We start from the raw sequence: 19,989 nt of genomic DNA on the forward strand, positions 1-19,989 counted from the left end.
TACTCTCTACAATAAACATTAAACATCTCTAGGAATACTATCACTGACTTGAAGGTTAGATACAGTATTGAAGATTGGTTTCACAGTTTTGCTTTACCTGCTCACAGGAGAAATAGAATCACTGAAGTACTGAAATAAAGTCCTTAAATTCCGGACTTTCAAACTATACTTCTAATGGATTAGATGTTGTACTTGAAAATCCCTGCCAGACAGGAATATGTCCTTCAAGATTGCAGGGCTGAAGTCAGAATATTAGTTCAGTGTAAAAATGTTTTTTCCTCCTCTAATGCTGACAGATCTAGTGAAACATTTATTTTGCAGCAAATATGTAATCCAGTGCATTTTGAGCTTAATTACCTCATCAAAGTCAGCAATGATTTCATTTAACAGCCGCAAGCATTCCAGGCCTTCTTTATTGACATCACATTCCGTGTAAAACACCTTAAAATCTGGTACTGATGCAAACATGACACAGACACAGTCATAGGATTGATGGTACCAGTCCTACAGGAAAACAATATATCCACACATTGTCAGCAGTCACGTCCCACCATAGGTATTCAAACCCATGACAATTGTTTCTAATCAGTAATCAAATTACAGTTTCCCTATGAAGTCAATCACAGCACTTTACAGTGGGCATCTCTTATTTTTATCAGAAACATTAACAAAGTTTTATTTGCCTAAGGAAAAGCTGATACCTTAAAGATTCTCATCTATTTGGACATTGTCAGCCTCCTGACACACAGCAATATTCACTCTGATGACATTCTGGCAGAATAAGATGAGATGTCTAAAAAAACAATCCTTATCAATGAACTTGTCACTGGGGTTCCTACCAAGGAGATACTGTCTGTTCCTCAACTGATTTCTCTAAAAACTAGGATGTATCCTCTCTGATAAAATATGATCTTTGGAAAGTAGTAAATCCCTTTTCAACATTTGTCAAACTTAAACGGTGTCCTGAAGCCAAACCACCCATTCTGAAAACAGATTTCAGGGACTGCCACAAACAGTCTGCAATTTTTTTTGAGGCTCTCTGGTTAGCAGATTCTTGGGTTTACAAAGGTCTTGGGATACAAACAGGCTTCTGTGGGCTTGTTCACATCACATGTTATGTCACAGAGGTCCAATTTACTGTCCTTCACAGAGCAGAGACTCAACATACCTCATTTCGTTTTTCACCAATGAAATATGCGGCAACATGTGCAGGAAGTACATTTTCCAGCAAAAGCCTGTTAACATTCTCCATAGTTTCAAATTGTTCATGTTCTTTTTTAAACTTATTCTTCCACAGACAATCCAGTCGACAGTAATAGTCAATCTGCAAAGAGACCAAATATGATAAATTAAATCCATAAAATATCTCACTGAAAAATATTAGTCAATTTTTTCAAAAAGCACATATAAAATATATATTTTAAAAAGCATATATAAAAAGAAATAGAGTTTCCTCAAGGCCCTTTGAGTCTATATAGTTATGAAAGATGTGCTTTGAGAACAAAGGTCAGAAAAATATGAAGCAGTCAGTAAGACCGAATGCCACTTTGTACCATCAAGTGTATTTACCAAAATGACACATTAATACTCTGGTGATTATTTTTATCTTGAATTGCTGCCTTGATTTAGAATGAAAATTGGCATATAAATACAAATAGATCCAAACTGGAAGAATCGGGAAGTTCTCACTTCTGTGATGCAAACACTACTGAAAGATATTGAAATGTTCCCATCCTTTCACAGTAACAAATTCTGCATTACCTATAACTTATTCCAAGTAAGTACACTATCTACGACCAAGACCAGAATATTGAAATAAGATAAAAATATACACTAATTTAGAGCACAATTTCATGGAAGAACACTTTTGCATTTTATTTAAATCAACCTGTTGCAAGTAAAAGAACTAAGCAATGGTGTTTTAAATACGTACCTGTTTTGCAAGTAAAACGAGGGTTATGTAGAACAGAACCAGATATAAATTAGTCATTATTCTCGGCTCTTTGATGAAAAGCCTGAAAACAAGAAAGCAATAAATAGTTATCTGTACCCTTTTAATCTACATGATTAAGGGTAAGGGAAGGGGGTGTCTGTTAGGACATAAACCACAATGTCACTGTTCATTTGTGCCAGTGGCTGCCTGGGTTCAGGTCCTCTCCTAACAACGAGAAAGGATTATCAGTCAGCCCAGCACATGGGCTGCCTTTCATATAAGGACACACTGGGTGCTGAAACCTTGTTAAGTAGCTGTTGAAGCGAGATGTTCAAGTAAACATGATTTTATCTTATTGGAGCCATCTTAATTTCCAACAGACTTGAGTTTCAACTTCCACCCCACCTCACAAAAACACAGCCAACAAAACCTTAAAGGAGGAAAGGAAACTTTCTTATTTGTGGAAGGAAAGACAATCATACCTGTCTCTAAGACACCACTCATATTTTATAGTAAGATCAGTTTAGCCATCTATTAATTTTTACAAATGCAAACTAAATTCTGATCATATGAACAATTAAGAGGCTAAATTAAGAGCTCGCTCAGGCTTTTTTAAGGTGTGCTGACAGCTCACAGCCTCTGCAAAATAAACTTATTCCAATCTTCAGAGGAATCTGAGAAAGACTTACAAATGGACAGTAAAACCTTTCCACATGACTTCTCTTAAGTATTTCTTTAATTAGATCAGGTAAATTGCTGTTACTTTTTAAAATACATACACTCAGTAAGGTAAGTACATGAAGTTCACTATTCTATTGACTTGCAAGGTCTCACAAGCACAGCTTGAGCATCAGACTTTTAGCAAGGCTTTTCTTCATAGCTTATCAGAAGATCAACCTTATTATGAGATTAATAAGACTCCCTAGCCTTTAAAGTAAGATAAGGATTCCAGGGATCTCAGAAGCCACATTACAGATATTTTTCAGAAAACACACACTTTGTTTAAAAAGAAAAAAAAAAGTGATATTGTCTAATATGATTTCCCTGTCATTAACTTTACAGAAAGGTTTGCAATGTTTGAATTACATGATTTTGATATTGCAATATTCCAGTAGGTGTACGAAAATCTAACACCTCCTTTAATGAAACACTAAAGAAATTTCCCACTGCACCTGGTGTTGTTGCCATAGAAGCTCAAGTTCCTCTGCTGAGGGGTATTAAAAAGGACGAGGTAGACAGTCACAGCAATGGACAGGAGGAGAACTTTGAGTTCAAAGCTCATTTGAAGAAATACTGAGCAAGCGATGAACCCCAATATACAGCAGTAAGCATAATACTGTAAAAGAATTTAAAGAGCAGTTGCATTATTCAGACTTTATGCCTAAGACATTTTCAAACCATAGCAAATACTCTGAGTTCATGGTCACTGTAATTTAAACAGAAGAAATTAGGTCACTTGCTAAATACACTAAATACCCTTCTTTTTAATGGCACTAAAAGGCTGAATTTAATACTTTTTTTTTAGTTAAGTTTTTTTAATTTTTCAAGGGCAAACAAAAGGATTTAAACAAAAAACATCACACCAACATAAGCAAGCAATGCCAGATAAAAACTGAAGAGTGTTGAGAATTTATCTTCTGAAGTCTATTAATTTAAGCAATTACTTATTTAAGGTTCAAGACAGCAAATCAGCTCTGAACCAGGAACTCCAGCCTTCTAATCCTATTTTGAATGTGCTCTCCCACTGTAACCTTAAGCAGATACCTCATTCCCATCTCCAATCCTTTTAAATGTGAAGACCGTGACCTGTTATCCAACCTTAGACACGGGTCCTTCATGAGAACTTTGATGCTAACAAGCATTATCAACCTAGGGCCCTTATCCAGTGGAATTACTGAACACTTTCCCAGAGGAATCCCAGTTCAGGTGTGGTGTCCCAGCTCAGGATGCAGCACTGAACATGTCGGGTGGCACAAAGCGCGTGGCACAGACAGGGTTGGTCCCTGCAGCCCCAGGCAGGGGTGTGAGCGGCTGAGCTGGCACACTTCAGTCCACAGACTGCTCCACAATTACCTCAGCTTCTGCTCCTCGAGAATTCATTTCTCTTTATGCACAAAGCACAGTTTTCCCACCCATAACAGCACAGACCTCCCACAGAATTGTGAGATTCTTGGCTAAGCAGTTTCTGCTGAAGTGAATGAAGCCAGAACTAATCAGGGCCCATATGAAACAAATTGTACCAACTCTGTCATCCTAAAGGTATTGAGTGTAACCTCCAAAAGGTAACAAACACTCACCTGGAAGCCAAACCTCTGAAAAAGAAACCACTACGTAGAGAACACCAACACAGGTCTGTCAGCCACTTAAACTCTTTCACTTTATCAAGACGCTTTGCTGGGACACTTGCAAGTACAGTTCTCATCTTTCAGACTCAAACATCATCATCCTGTTCTACTTCTTTTTCCTTAAATTCTTTTAAGGTTTTTAAGTCTGAAATTTACAAAAACTGCAAAGCCATATTTTATTCAGCACAGCAACAGCAGCTGAACAATACTGATTTCATTAAGAACTTTTCTGCTGTCAGATACCTAAAAGAACTGCCTTTTATACAGCAACAGAACTTGCCACTTGTAAGTAAATATACACAATATTAAAAAATATGGCTTTTAAAGTAACAGGTATACACTACTTACAGTTTCCTCAATGCAGGAATGAGTTGTGTTTCCAAAAGGCTGATTTACAGACATGCAAAAACAAAAAATTACAGGATAAGCACAGTGTGCATTTTATATGCACTTGTCATAAGCACAATAAGAAGGGTCCTCACACAATCTGCTGTACATCATATAAAAACGTGTCCATCATCTAAGAGGTGGTCAGGTGACACAGGAGCATCCCAAACATTTGCATGATCTCAAAACAGAATGCTACTTTGGAATTAAAGAGATAAAAGGGGGAACCCTCAGAAACAATTCTTTAGTGTCACTAGCAAGTGCTGAATTTACCCTTGCAGAAATGCTGGAGAACACCTTTCAAATGTGTTGAAAGACCAAAAGAAGACAAGACTTCAGTTTTATACATGAGTACTCCAGACTTTTGAGAATCCCTAAAGGATGCTCTGGAAAGCTATAGTTAATGAGATAGAAAATATCCTTCAAAACTGCCTTTGTGGCATGAGTAAGTCTTTGTGTTCAACAATTTTAAAAAAAAATCTATTTTTATAAAAAGATGAAAATACATCAAAATGTTGCCATCCGTCTATATTATAGGAGTTGGAATTCAATGATCCTTACGGGTCTCTTCCAACTCAGGATATTCTATGATTCTATATCCACCAGCCAAGGTTCATTTCATTTTAATCTTAGAAATTAAGACAGTACTCTACTCACATAGGTGGTAGCACACAGGTCATTTGATCCAGTAAAGTTTGCAGGTTTGTTCTTTTCAGTAGTCTTGATTTATGTGGGGGAAAAAAAGGAAAGACATCAACAAAATCACTGTACAAACTTGTTAGCAGGTAGTCACTGATTTTGAGTTTGTTCTCCATATTATACAGAGTCCTGATCTGGTTGCCTTTTCAGGGCTACTGAATAGATGTTGAAATACAGTGGTATCCCATGTAGTTGTATTAAACATGTGCACACATAAGGTGCAAGAAGGCTAAAATTTACCAGTTCAGGGTAAAGTTTTACATCATGGCTGGGTTAATCTAACAGCTATCTGGCACAAACGTGGTTTTGTCTCATCCCCCAGTTTCACAGCTGCTGTTCCTGTTTTCTTTTCGGCTGTCTCTGGTGGTGTTCACATGACACCACTGTGAGTCAATTCAAGGACCCAAGCCAGCAGGAAAAACACCCTACAAAAGAAAATTAAGCATTTTCTGCAGTATTGCTTAAAAGAGAGCCAAGCTCTATTCTTCTCTCCCTTATTCACATTACTACCAGTGAGTGCAAACACCACAGTGAACTGCCTGAAAGTGCCACCTGCCACAGCCAAACATTTAAAGACACATTAAAATAAAAAAGGAAGACCATCTTAGTGATGAGGGTTACAATCAAGAGTTATTATAAATGCCATCTTGAAAGCAAGAAAAGGTGGTGTAAACTAGAACTCAAGTCTACCACATATACTTCCAGTTCCAGAACTTGAAATGCTTTACATGACCTCATGCATTAAGAGTAAGTATCATGCCCTGTGTAAATCAAAAGCAAAAAGCTGATACTTGATGAAAAGAACATAGGAAGGTACTCAAACTGTGGATGTTACAATAAGTCACAGAATAATGTGATTACTTACCAAATTAAAAATGGCTATAATCAGCAAGGCAGCTATAGTGATGACTGCTAAAGGAAGCCTAAGTAAAGGCATTGTTTCCACCTTTTCTGAGACAGCACAAAGACGGCGCAGGAAAGGCCACTGGTCTGAGCAGCACTTCTGTAAACAACATTAATTTGTTTCAGTAGCAAGAATAACACTTTGATACGTGGGCATAAATATTTCTAAATATTTTTTCTCTCCATGAGAATGTCAAGAGTCTTCACTGGAATCCTGTTTTGAAGCTTTGAATCCAGTCATACAAAGTCAATGTCTAACACATTTCTCCAACAGAAAAATAGAGAAAATGCTTCCTTACTTCAAAGAGATTGGGTGCTAAAATTTTCTGAATTTGTGCTTTAAAAATACAGAATTATGATGTGATTGAAAGTTCTAGAGAAAAGTTAATAAATATGCAGTGACAATTTATGTTGTATTTTTTTAGTTATAGAACTATAATGTTATATTTGGAACATCCATTTTGAGATGACCAAAGCAAAACCAATCATGGACAGTCCCATTCTTGCCATCCTTATATCCTTCCATTGTTGCTAAAGAGAAAAACATCTAGTAAAGCAAGTACTTTTAATGATTGCAAGCATTATTCAAGGATGTTATAGCAAAACACTCCCAGCATAAAATTCAAGTCTGATGCAACTGCAGTCTTGGAATTTTCTTTTTTTCTCCATGTGTTTTTACATATGTAGAAACCATATGTGCATGTACATACACACGCCTCTCTCTCCATTTAGACAGATATGCAAAAATCCATCCATATTCATATAAAAAACCACCATACATACATAAAATCCATACACCTATCTAACCATACTTTTAAATTAATCATAAATATTTATCTCCTGCAATTTTATCTTTTTTTTTTCTTTCTCCTTCACACAGGTTGAACTTGGCTCTCTAAGAGACCATTTCTTTCTGTGGCACTTTTCCTGGGAGACCTCCATCACTCCAGCAGGATGGTGCCACAGGATGGTGGTGGCATGTTCTCAGCAGCACTTCAGAATTCCCTCCCACCCTTGGTCTAGCACAGCACAGATTTGATGAGTGTAAGGAACTCTCTAAAACCCTTCCCTCTTGAACTGCAGAAGGACTTTTTTACTTTGTACTGTTGAACTCTGCATCACTATGGGCTGTGTCTCTATATATTTTTAAACAGTAATGGCATATATTTAATCATGCAAAGAAAAAGTAACTACAAATGCAAAGAGTCCTAATTGATGTAATGGTGAATTTGGAATTCTAACAGCTATTAAATTGTTGCCAATAAATTATTCATATGTTTGTAATTTTCATGACACTTCATAAATTATTATGAAAACTAATCTTGGGTAACTTATTTTGATTTTAACACTGTTTACAGTATGGAAAATATCAGTATTTACAAACAAAATTACCATCAATGACAAACATAAAAATAATTTAAAAAAACCCCAACCCTACCTCCTCCCTCTTACCCATCTATTCTGGCACCCAAATAATTCCAAATTACAGTGCAAGTTTTCAGACATGAAAATGTGTCTCAGGCAATGGAATCTTCTGGTAACCCGAGGTTCAAGACTCCTATAACTCCTGTTGAAATTAACACCTTAATTCATCATCCTAAAAGATAGACCAAGTAGCTAGATTATATCCATCCTCTTTTGAAAACAGGAAACTTTCTAAAGACAAAACTTACCATACATTTCTCAGCAAAGCACAGAAATAAAATAAGCACAATGATGACTGCAACAATTCCAAAGGAAATTCCCAGTTTTGCAGTTCTAGAGGAAGAGAAAACATTAAACACAGTAGGTTTAAATATCATTCTTCTAATAGCACTAGATGATCAAAACATTACACAGGTTATTGTTGCACAATCACTACTTTAAGAGATTCTACCCCGATGTCCCAAACCACTGCCCTGTGCATAAACCACAGGTGAACTGCACTGCAGCAGCCATGAGAAACAAACATGACTTAATTTTCAGGATTATCAAGAATCTGCTTTCTCAAAGCTATGAGAAGAAGCTCAACACTTCCCTCCTTGTAGCTCTGAAGACAAAAGGAGCACTGAGCACAATTTAGCCAGCTACGTCCCATCTTCCTACTGCTTAAAGTGCTTACAGCCAACTATTCCTATAAAATAGTATTTCTCACTTAACTGAGCAGATCCCTGTGTGTACTAAGCAAACTAAATATTAAAGAAATATTTCTGTTTTATTTTCATACTGATATCAAGTCTCATGCCAACAACATGAATGCACTCCTTTATCAAAGGGTAAATGAATCCTAAGAGGTTTATGTTTCTTATATACAAACCCTCAGGAACTCCAAAAAGTTCTGTGCACACAAGTTTCACGTCAGCTATTGGTTAATTTGAACTATAAATAATTAAAATACCATCACTTACTTTGGCATGATAAGCATCTGTATCACAAATATACAGAGGAACACAAAACTGGCACATGCGAAGTAACTCTTGAGTTTTAGAATAGGAATGGTGCGATACTGAAACACAGATTAGGATAAATATTCAGGATAATTCCAGGGTGGGGCTTTTTCAATTCTATCACATTTTTGTGATGACACACATATATAAGTTTATACTGTACTGTTAAAAATATACCTAGAACTAAAAGAGAACAAAAGAAAACCACCAAAAAAAAAAAAGAAAGAAAAAAAGAAAAGCATTTGAAAACCTGTCAAGAAAAACATCCTAGTCCAAAGGATAATTTTCAGCTAGCTGGAAATTCAGCAAGTGTGTAAATCAGCACTTCACAGATACCCATAGTCAAAATCCTTATCAAAAAAGGACATACAGAGAAGTAAACCTAAAGTGTATATACACACCCACACCAATAACAGCAGTACAGGACACCACAGCACAGTAAATTAAAGAGCAGTTATTCAAACAGAAAAAGCACACCGTACCTGACAAATACCAGCACTATATCTACAATGAAACAACCACAGAAAGCAAAGTATTTTTGTTATGGATGCAAAATTCTTTTTTTTCTTCTTTAAATCTCATTATTTTTGTGAGTAGCTCCCTTATGCCAAGAGTTTAACCACAGATTAGAGACAACCTCCATTAATCTACAGAATTCACATCCTCAAGGAAGAATGACCAGCTCAAACGACTCATGCAATCTGCTTTCCACCAGTCACCAAAAACCTCTTCGGATGTGCAGTCACCTCCAGAACCCACTTTCAGAATGAAAATAGTTTCCAACACATTCTTATGCTGCTCTGAAGCACAAATCAAAGACCAAAAATGATTATTTTGCTCTTACCAACCTCTTTTTCAAGACCAGGTTCTGCAAAAATCAGTGAAAATCCACAGAAGTCATCAGATTTGCCACACCAGGGACTGCATCCAGAGAGACACGTGTTACAAGGAGCACACAGCAGGCCAAGGACACAATGCAAGACATCACTGTGGTTGAGACTCCAGAGTGCACAGGGTGGGGGTGCCACTCTCCTGCACACATTTGACATTCCGCAAGGTTTTTCTGTTTCACAGCGGAACATATGAGCGGTTATGTTTTTATGGAGCTGACAGGCAGATCCAGAGCCCTCACACACAGCAGCATCTGCCAGTTACATGAAAAATGTAACTCCAAACCTTCCCTAAGGTTTACAAATAGGAAAGTATAATAGCAGATGTTAGAGATGGCTCACAGCCTCCAAAAACTTCCCCTAAATAATATCGGGCCTCTATGAGGAACAGCTGAGGAACAGCCTTAAAAGAATTTAGATGAAAGAGGTTTTTCTTCTCAAATTCAATGTTTTACATTTTATAGGAATTTAAATACTGTATTTTAAATTAAAACAAAACAAAACCCCATCACCATTGCCAGTGTTTGTCTGCTTTTAAATGCAAATTTCCTGTCAAATGCACCACCTGCAGCTAACAGACCATTTGCCCTCAGTGAACCAGACACTAGAGCAACTTTGTTATTATGTCCAAAACTGTGTTTTGACTTTATACATAGTGTTTGTTCAGGACAACACCCCATTTCCTGACACTTCTTATTTTAATAAGGAGAACACAAACACTGACTTTCTATCCCATCCTACACTGCAGTTCAGCTCATTACTTTGGAAGAGTCATAAGAAACAAAGCAATGATTTTGCTGTTTCTCAGTACTACACCACACTGAACAGCTAGAAAAACCACTGGCTTCTTGCTGTAATAAAGTAGTAATACTCTCATATTCACATTAAAACCAAAAAGAAACTAAGTAAAAAACAAAGACCAACAAAAAAAATGCCAAGACAAAAATCCTGGTAACATTTCATTTTCGATAAGTATATTTTTTATATAGACTTAAATTGAAATGCAGGTTAATCTCAAAGAAAAGATTTAGAAAAAAAATAAAATACTTCATACTTGGTTGAACTGAGGCCTTCAATGGTTGACATCATTTCATCATAAATATCTTCCTCTATCCTTCCCTTCTGAGATGAATTTCTGAGAACAAAATGAGTCTGTGTCACAAATGCTATTCAGAAACAACTCATGGTTACAGAGCACGCTTTCTCAGCACATCAGTGGGGTAAGCTTCCAGGGAAAAATTAAACAAGAATGCTCCAAAACTGACAAGCAAATACACCAATGGGCACTTTACTAGGCATTTCTCCAGTTACTCAAAACGTGCATTTTTCAATACAATGTTTTGATAAACTGAGAGAATGATTCAGCTCCTTACTTAACTCAGTGCTACAGGTACAATTGTAAGCATTTATACATATAGTGTCAATTCTTTATTACACTATAATGGCATATATTAATAATACTAAACAAAATATTGAAAAATATATATTTACTTGTAATATTTATATTTTCTGGTAATATTATGTAAAACTGTTTATTTTGTGGTATGATATTACAAAAGTCTGGCATCTGTGAGTAACTGAAAGCTGAGGTAGCACAAGCAGGGAAATATACACATGTATACAGTATATGAACTGGTTTGGTCTGTTTTCCACTGCTCCTTAGGGCTCTCCCGGGGAGATGGAACTCCCTTCCATCCTGCTGGAAAGGAGCAAAATAGAACCTCAATGACTGAGGGGCCAGTAAGACAAGGAGGAAGGAAGTTCCTTTTACAGTCTCCTAACAGTAACAACCATGAACTAAGAGAACTTTTAAAGGCCAAAGACTGAGCTTAACCTTTCTAACGCAGAAATACCACACACACAGTGATTAATCAACCAAAAGATCACATGCTTACAGCATAGCGAACTGCAAGAGGAGCACAGGAGCACGTATTTAAAAAACAAAGAAGGTACTTGACAAACCTATCAGTTGTTCTCTGGCGCCCAGTGGAACACAAAGGTATTTCCTAAACAAAATAAGGAAAATAAGGTTTACTATGATTGTAGCATACTAGAAATTGGCAGAGTCTGAATACTGTTAAGTTCTGACAGAAAGAGATGATGCCCAGATACCTTCTCAGTTCTGGGTACACATTTAACACCAAGAGTAACAGTAGACATTGAGCCACAAAAATCATGTCAGATTGTGAGTTTCACACCACAGACAGCAGGAGCAGTTTGCAGTTGTAGGTTGACAATCGCTTCTTGAGGCCTCACCTTTCTTTGCCTTCCTTGGGAACTTGAAGAGTCACTGCTCACACTCTCTCTGTGGTTCAGGTGGGCAAAGGGCCGGGCCGCTCCCCAGGACTCTAAATAACGTGTCATCCGAACAGATGCTCTCATCTTCAGCCCGTCGTTAACTCTTGTTTTAGGGAGATGATTATTTGATATGCATTGTTTGGACTAACAGGAAAAACGAAAACACACTCATTTAGAAAACAAAGTAGTTTAAGACTATACAATCTTGCTATTTAGTAGGACTCTAAACACATCAGCAACATGTCAGCCAACCTCAATTCCTTTATCTCATTTAATTAATGTGAGCTAAACCAAATCACAGTGTACACAATGTATTTGCTTCAGCTGCCTTTACAAGCCTTCACTTGCAACACAGCAGCAGTCAAACTTCCAGGTTTATTCAGGATGATGCAAGGGATCGCAGGATCATATGGACAGATAAAGTTTCCTTGCAGTCAGCACAACACCAGGGAAAGAGATTCCAGATTCCTGAGTGAGGGTGTATCAAAACAGTGGTTAGGAGAAGATCCCACAAATTACAGACTCCACATTAGATTATATCCCTATGTCATGGGTGCTGAGTCAGGCAGCATAGACGGGGTATAGAGCAATACCCTTGCAGGGCTACAAGGAAGCAAAAACTACAGAATAAAGTGATACATCAGTGACCTGTTAGTCTCTAACATTTCACAAGCATCTTCAAGTTAGCAGAGACCTTTTTAATAGACTTAGATCCCCGTTCTGAGAGTATGAGCTGTGTACATGAAGGGGGGGTGCACTGCTGGAAAAAGGAACAAAGATAAGATTGAGTTCTTTCTAATTTAAAGTGGCTCTATACTGGAAGAAGTTTGTCATTTGCGTTCTTTTTTCATTTGAAATACTTTACTCATCAACCACAAGCCGATTCAAAATAACAATACTCCAGCTGTTTGGCTCTAAAGGAGCAACCAACAGTTGCTGCCTTTACACCCTGAAAAGAAGGTGAACTTTACTTTTAAGGTAGTGAGGAAGATATCAGAAGCCATTTTACAGGGAATATTTTATCTGAAATTGGCCACACAGTACAGGTATTCTTCCATTACTTCATCTCACCTTTGACCTGGATTTGTGAGACACACTCTTCAGGCAAATATATAGCCAAATATGTGTATTCATTCTAAGCTGACCACATAAGGGGTTTCAGCATAACACTTATTATCTTCAAGCTAACAGGCATGTCATAAAACAGCAGGATATGCTTTCAGATCTGAACTCCCAAATCCAAGCTACTCAGCTGACTCACACCACATTTTAATTCTGTTCCTGAACGAAAATATTGTATGCACCACAGAAACCTATGTACTTAAAATGTATGTATATATTTGAATAAATATATATGTTTAAAAATATACACATACCCTTGGATCAACTACTAAGTAAGTTTTGATATTCATGGATTCAAGGTAAGGATCCCTCAGGTGTCCATTCCCTTCTTCTACTTCATAAGCTTTGCCTAGGTGATTTAATGTTGCTTCAGTGATGTGAACACGGCTGAGAAGGGGAGAAAGAACAAGAGACCCAAACACTCACAGAAAGGTCACATTAAGCATTTCATTTACATTTCAATGGCCACTGCTGACATTTCTGCTTTTCAGCCATCTCCTGCTTTGGCAGCCCACTGCAAAATCCTGGCAGTACTTAAAATTGTATTTGCAATCCTTTAGTGCAGTTCTTCATCGCATATCTTTAATAGCAAACATGCTGAAAAACAGTTCCCATAATGAGATACTATCAGCATAAAATTAAATTGAAATAAGCAGAGACATATAAGAAAGAAGAAGAAATGTGATCAAAGGAGATCTGATGACTGGCAAGACAGACAAACTCACAGGCAGCTTGTTTCAGATGGTGAGAGCTGCAGGGAAAAACTCACGAACAAAGCACAAGCGAGGACTGTCTTGTGCTAGACATGCACGAGAAGGGGAGAAGACAGTTGCAAAGTCTGTGGAAAAAAAAAGCTGGAAAATGTTTTTTGTTAACTAGGAGGATAATTCTGAAAGTCTGTCTTTTCTGACTGAAACAATCTGAGGAGAGGGTGACACAGCAACACCACCAGCATACTTCTGAGGGGAGCAGCTAGTACTGTTCTGTACCCATCCACATTTCCCCTTAAATATCATTTCCTTCAGTATCCCAAATCATGTCTTTTCATATAGATTATGAGTAAAGTCTTTCCATATAATTTCTCAACAAGAGACTTGCGTGTGTTCATAAAATATCATTTCTTATGTTCTGCTTTCTCATTGTTAATCTTCTCGTGCTTTTCTCATTTTTCTTTGGCACAGAGGGGTTAAACACTGCTGTCAGTCCTACAATCCACTAGCTCAGGGCTGGGAATAGAACATTTCCATAATGGAAGCTGACAGCGTGCAGCACTCCTGCCTTACTACAGAGAGTAAGGGAATCACCATCCCATCCACCTTTATTTCTTAATACTGTATGTAGGTTTGCACAATTATTTATCCAAGACATGAAGATTACTGGCCATGACTTCCAACAAGGAAGAAAAAGAAATTCTTCAATACTCTTCAAGCCAAAAGGTAAGAGTTTTGGAATACAGATGATGGATACTTTTATTTGTATATTGACAACTGTTTCTCCAAAAAAAAAAAAAAGGTTAATTGTTACCTTGACTACATAGTTTTGCAGTCAAGGTGAACATTCAAACCTGAAATTTTACAGTTTACTCTAAAGCATAATTTTCTTCCACAGAGACTGGGGCTTTCTGGGTGATTGACTGAGCCTTAAAATACAATCATGCACTGCAGCAAGTTTTCTGTGCTTCTCCACTCATCTCAAAAGGCAGTGCATTTGCTCAATCCCCATCTTCTCCATTGTACCAAGCTTCCTCTCTCCTCCTCCTCAAATCACACAGTCATAGGACATTTCCGATCTTACTGCAAACTTCTTTCCCAATTATATGTCGATGATTTCTCAGCAGTTACTAATTGCTTGCTGGATTCCAGGATGAGCACGTAATCAAAAGCTGCTCTCGCTAAAGCTGCCTCTCACAGGCGAGCTGTGACATGCACTGCTGCACTTGTCATGCTGGGACACAACACCCAGCACACTGCACCCAGCTGCCTATGCTGACAGGCCTGGGAATAACATATCCTGATCTTTCAGGCATATGCATAGTAGAGAGAATTGGTCATAAATGAATTTTTAATTTTGGTTTTACGCTACTCCCTTCTGCTTTAGTAGTGCATTATATTGTTATGAATGCAAATAATTTTTAAAATCAGAAATAAGGTGAACAAGGATACTCTGCCACTGAAAAGAAAATATTTAAAAAGCTAGAAGTTTTCCTGCAGCCTTTCAAAAGCCTTTAGAATTTCTTCATTTACAGAAACTCAGAATACATATACATATACTTCCTATTTTAAATAAAACCCCTAACTGGCTCCTAATGACAAAACTTCTGCTTCCAAAGGAGCAGGACTACCTAACACCGGAATAGAGAATCCCTGACACATCATTTTTCTGCAAAGCAGGAATCAAAGATAACATAACATTTGCAGTGTGAATAAAAAGCCTCCCTCCCCCTCAGGCTCAGTCTTCCAAAAGTGGAAGGTGTTTGCTCTGGCAAGTTTTGAAGCACAAGATAAGCTAGTGCTAGACAGGCATATAGAAAGTATTAAGTGTAATATTTCTGAATCAGCATGACAACCTAAACCAGCTTAATTCTTTACCATCTTATCAAATACAAACATGAAGACCATAAGAAAATAATCCAAGTTGTTAGGACTAGGCAATGGTCCTAAATGTGACTAAGAAACTATGTCTTTATGCCAGAGTCATGTCATTTGCTTTACCAACAAAAGAAACTTTACAACTCTGTATTCTTGCTTAATCAACACACTAAAAGACTCAACCCTACTGGTATTGCAATTGTTAACTAAGTTCCGACTAGTTTTCTTTCTGTTTTGGTCACCAATGTAAGAAAATAATTTGATATTCATATCCCCCTTATCTCTTGGCAGGAATTAATTTTTAAATTACAAGCATATACTTAAGAGCTGTCTGAGGTGCAGAAATAATAAGCAATCTTGTAATGTCACTAATTAGAATCTCTTTCCAAAAGAAACCAATACTTTAGTGCTTAAACATATACTCACATGAATGCCATTCAAATAAAAACTAGTACTTTACATAGACTACCAAGAAACTGAAAAAATCAGTCTCATTCGGGAATGGAAAAAGGAAAAGCCTTATAATGGTCTTTTTATTCTAATCCCTAAACTCAACTTAGAAAACAGAAAAAAAATATACTTTCCTAAATGAGGAAAATGCAAAAGGCTATTGTTTTTTAAAAACAGTTATATTTCTCCTTTTCAATGAGCATCTTAAAAAGGCCTGCCAGAGTATCAGCCTCAGACCCCGTCCTTGCACTGCTGAGAGCACATGGCAAGTTATGTTACTGCTCTGCCTCGGCTCTTCCACTCAAGACCATCCACCTCCCTTCCCGTTCTGCCTGTGGCAGATGCTACACAGGGAGAACATGCAACAACAAACAGCTCCAGACTCTCCTTGCTTGGATACTCCACACCAGGCTGTATTTTAATTTCTGAGTTGTTTTTGGGTTTTGGGGGGCGGAGGTGGTGAATATAGAGCTGGTATAATTCAAGTAGGGCTGATCAATACATTAACAGAAACACTGGGTAAATAAGCAGCTTGGCCTTGTTGACCCGAGTAGCACATCTATTCTTTAGCTAAACTCACAAATGCAGTATTATCCCTGTGCACAACATGGATTAACTGAGTCAACATAATGCACTGCTGAAGACACACATGCTTCTCCAATGAAGGGAAGGTCAAGAAGCAGTCACTTGCCTAAGAATAGAATTTTATAGTTCATTGAAAACACCATCAAAAGGGACTAACATTTTACAGCTCTGCTAAGTACACATTTGTCCTATTTTCCTCATCCCATTATGAGGATTTGTGTCATGGCACAGTTACAAATTCCAGGCCCATGACAGAGTGAATCAGCACTGAGAGGGAAGATCCTCACCCCGGGACGCCCGCGGATTCCATGCGGTTGGCCAAGGACACGTCGTGCGACCAGACGTCGTACTGCCACTTCCGCAGGCCGATCACCCCGCACAGCACGTTCCCAGAGTGAATTCCAACCCTCATGTTGATATCTACTCCTGTGGCTTCTCTCACCTTCCTGTGGAGGGACGAGGGTATTAGAGCAGGAGATACACTTGTCATTTTCTTCCTTCCTACTGGAGATCTGTTCAGGTTTATACACTTAATGCAAAGACAAGAGACGAACTTATGACCTAATGCTTAACTACCCAACTATAGCTAATAAATACACTTTGAATGTTGACAAGAAAGCTAAGAATTACTTTATTCAATATATTCATAGTCTTGACACATTAAAAATATGTAATACTTACTTGATTGCTTCACAAATGTCAAGTCCCATTTTAACACAGTTCCTGGCATGAACTGGTAAGGACACAGGTAGGCCTGAGACACAGTAGTAACAGTCTCCCAGGATTTTTATTCTCATGCATTCATTCTCCTGTGAAATAACAATAAACATATTTAACAGGAGAAAATGAACCATAAGTAAGCTAACAGCACCAAAGCCAGTGGTTTGAGAAAGTAAGGCTTTGTTCAATCCTTGTTGAAGCAAAGCTTCCTTCTTTTTCCCCACATCTGAATGCCCGGACACTGCTCACTGGAGAGCAACAGAAACAACCACTTCAAGAATTTCTGAAATAAAATCATCTTACTAATTTCTCACATTTTTCTTGGAACTGTGTGCAATTGAAAAACTATAAATGAAAATAAAACTCACACAATTTACCATCTAAAGGATCAAATCTACTTATCTATCTTTTAATCTTCATTGTTATTAACACTTGAATTATGGGCAGCTTGTTCACCTTTTCCTCAATTTTTGCACGGCAGCCTCATAAGTAAGAGTGTGCAGTACCATAAAACCTGCATTGAGGGAAAACTTAGGAATTAAGATGCTCAACCTAGTAGCTGTACAAAAGCAAAATGGGGTTATTTTGTTGTTTCAAACATGGCTGAAGAGGAAGCTGGCACCCTACAGTTTGCTATTGCTAATAAAAAAAACCCACGATATCATATGGCCACAAAAAAAAATTTTTCCTAGCTGTGCAGCAGAGGATATGGCTCTGTTGGAGACTGGCAGGAGAGAGGAAAGAGGAAGAGCAAAAAGCTTCTCCTACTGTCTTTTGTTAACACTTTACTGAAGAATTGTACCTACAAAGATTTCAAGCAACCCAGAGCTAATTCTGCAAGGCTGTTTAATGTTTGACTGATGAGTAGAGATGGCTTAATTTGGGCCAGCCAATACCTCCAGCTTTCCAACCCTACCTGCTGTGAGAACACTCCAGCAGTTCCTAAATCAACTCCAAAATCAGCCCAAATCTGTAGCAATTTACCAAACTGAGCTGTTCTCTCTCATCAGTCAAAGCCTTAAGGGAACATCCATCATTCTCCACCATCTTAATCCATCCCAGTAGGTTCTGAGTGTTGCCACAAGTGACAGCCTTAGATGGATCAGCAGGGAAACCCAGCCCTAGATTAGAGCTGTTGGACTTCAGGATCCAGCTCAGTGTCCAGCTTGGCCATCCATTTTTATTAGGTAAATTGGAGCCCACGACATTCGTACATTATGGAAAAGATGACAGAATACTTCCTGGCAGAACAGAAATAGCACAAAAAGCAGCAATCTCTTCTCACAGCTCAACCACAGAGTTGCAAAAGGTCTTGACTCATTAAATCCAAAAGACCTTGACTCACTAAAGACATTTTTTCAACAGGGCAATTTGCAGACAGGAGCGAGAAATTAAAACATATCACAAAAAATTTAGAATCTTTACTATCTTTGTATCTGAGAAACAGTTAAAAAAATGACCAAATGTCTAACTTCAGCTTCTACTTTGGCATTAAAAGCAATTTGGCATTTGGCAACTAAGATGACATGACTTATTCTGTCTCAACAGCTGCTTTGGAACAGTACAATTGCAATGCAGCTAGTTATGACTCTCTTTTTTTGATAGTAGTTGAAGACTTAACAGCAACTGAATTCATATAAATGCAAGTATTAGCAATATCATTTAGTCAAAAAGGTTAACTAGGATTTAAGAGAGGTTTTAATCAGTGGTAGATTTAAGAATTTATTCAATGACATCCACAAAGGTTAAATTAAAGTAATTTCACTCCCCTGCTATATTGATAATTTTAGAGTTCTCACTTTTTCTGAAGAATTTTTAGAATTTCAGAAACCCAAGGTTATCCAAGTTTGGTAATTTTCTAATTTTCATTCAGTATATCCAGATATAACCAATTATGAAATCAAACCAAACTCTTTAAACAATGGGAAGATTTGATAGGTAGTCATCAGTCTTGACAAATGTTTTACCAATGCTAAATTTCTAAAACCAGAATCTGGGTTGGTATTTGGTTTTTTGAAGTCACATAGGATGCAATAAAATGCATCATTTATTTTCTTAAAGGCATAACTGCATCATAATACTGACAGAAAAATCAATCAATATGTCAGAACATATATATTGGATTGGGGTTAGTTTTAAAGAATAATAAAAATAATCATGCAAATATGTAAATGATACAAATATGCAAGTGATAAACTGAGTTTGTGATTCCAGCTGCAAAGAAATTAACCTCAGCGAGCACTTGGAAGCGTAAGAACTACTGCCAGCCTGAAGGGTCACTATTGAGGGTATGTCTTAGTAGGGACCAATTTAAACTACTTCCCATTCTTACACTTTTCTGTGAGTATCCATTAGTAATTAACACTCCTGAGCTAAAGAACTCTTTGTCTGCTGCCTCTGAATTGACAAATTTAAATGTGTGTCAGAGTTCTCCATTTGTGAAGTCAATACACAATCCCTCAAGCTGAACACAACAAAGCTGCTCCTACAGCCCTATTACAATCATTTATCACCATCAGACAATTTCCTGAGCAATACAGATAAACCTTCAAACTTAAGAATTGGAATTACAGTAACAACTTGCTAAATTTCCCATTTTTGTTTTAAATTTTGTTTTAATGTGATTTTGCTAGTTAGCTTTAA

General features: G+C 37.4%; 1 protein-coding gene across 3 annotated transcripts in view; it reads right to left on the reverse strand.

Annotated features, from left to right (window-relative positions):
- ADCY7 (adenylate cyclase 7) overlaps positions 1 to 19,989 on the reverse strand; it is a 60,624-nt gene that overhangs the window by 4,845 nt on the left and 35,790 nt on the right. For all 3 annotated transcript variants that reach the window (XM_027685028.1, XM_027685029.1, XM_027685030.1), the window contains 16 exons: positions 17,308 to 17,435; positions 16,914 to 17,072; positions 13,258 to 13,390; positions 11,840 to 12,025; positions 11,546 to 11,589; positions 10,638 to 10,718; positions 9,542 to 9,614; positions 8,655 to 8,752; positions 7,941 to 8,025; positions 6,230 to 6,367; positions 5,323 to 5,385; positions 4,627 to 4,665; positions 3,106 to 3,269; positions 1,934 to 2,015; positions 1,169 to 1,324; positions 358 to 504 (listed from right to left, as the gene is read on the reverse strand). In XM_027685028.1, coding sequence (XP_027540829.1) covers positions 358 to 504; positions 1,169 to 1,324; positions 1,934 to 2,015; positions 3,106 to 3,269; positions 4,627 to 4,665; positions 5,323 to 5,385; positions 6,230 to 6,367; positions 7,941 to 8,025; positions 8,655 to 8,752; positions 9,542 to 9,614; positions 10,638 to 10,718; positions 11,546 to 11,589; positions 11,840 to 12,025; positions 13,258 to 13,390; positions 16,914 to 17,072; positions 17,308 to 17,435 — 1,776 coding nt within the window. The remainder of the gene's footprint in view (positions 1 to 357; positions 505 to 1,168; positions 1,325 to 1,933; positions 2,016 to 3,105; positions 3,270 to 4,626; positions 4,666 to 5,322; positions 5,386 to 6,229; positions 6,368 to 7,940; positions 8,026 to 8,654; positions 8,753 to 9,541; positions 9,615 to 10,637; positions 10,719 to 11,545; positions 11,590 to 11,839; positions 12,026 to 13,257; positions 13,391 to 16,913; positions 17,073 to 17,307; positions 17,436 to 19,989) is intronic.

Source organism: Neopelma chrysocephalum, unplaced genomic scaffold (assembly GCF_003984885.1).
Source record: "Neopelma chrysocephalum unplaced genomic scaffold, ASM398488v2 Primary Assembly neopelma1_68, whole genome shotgun sequence".
Classification (NCBI taxonomy): domain Eukaryota; kingdom Metazoa; phylum Chordata; class Aves; order Passeriformes; family Pipridae; genus Neopelma; species Neopelma chrysocephalum.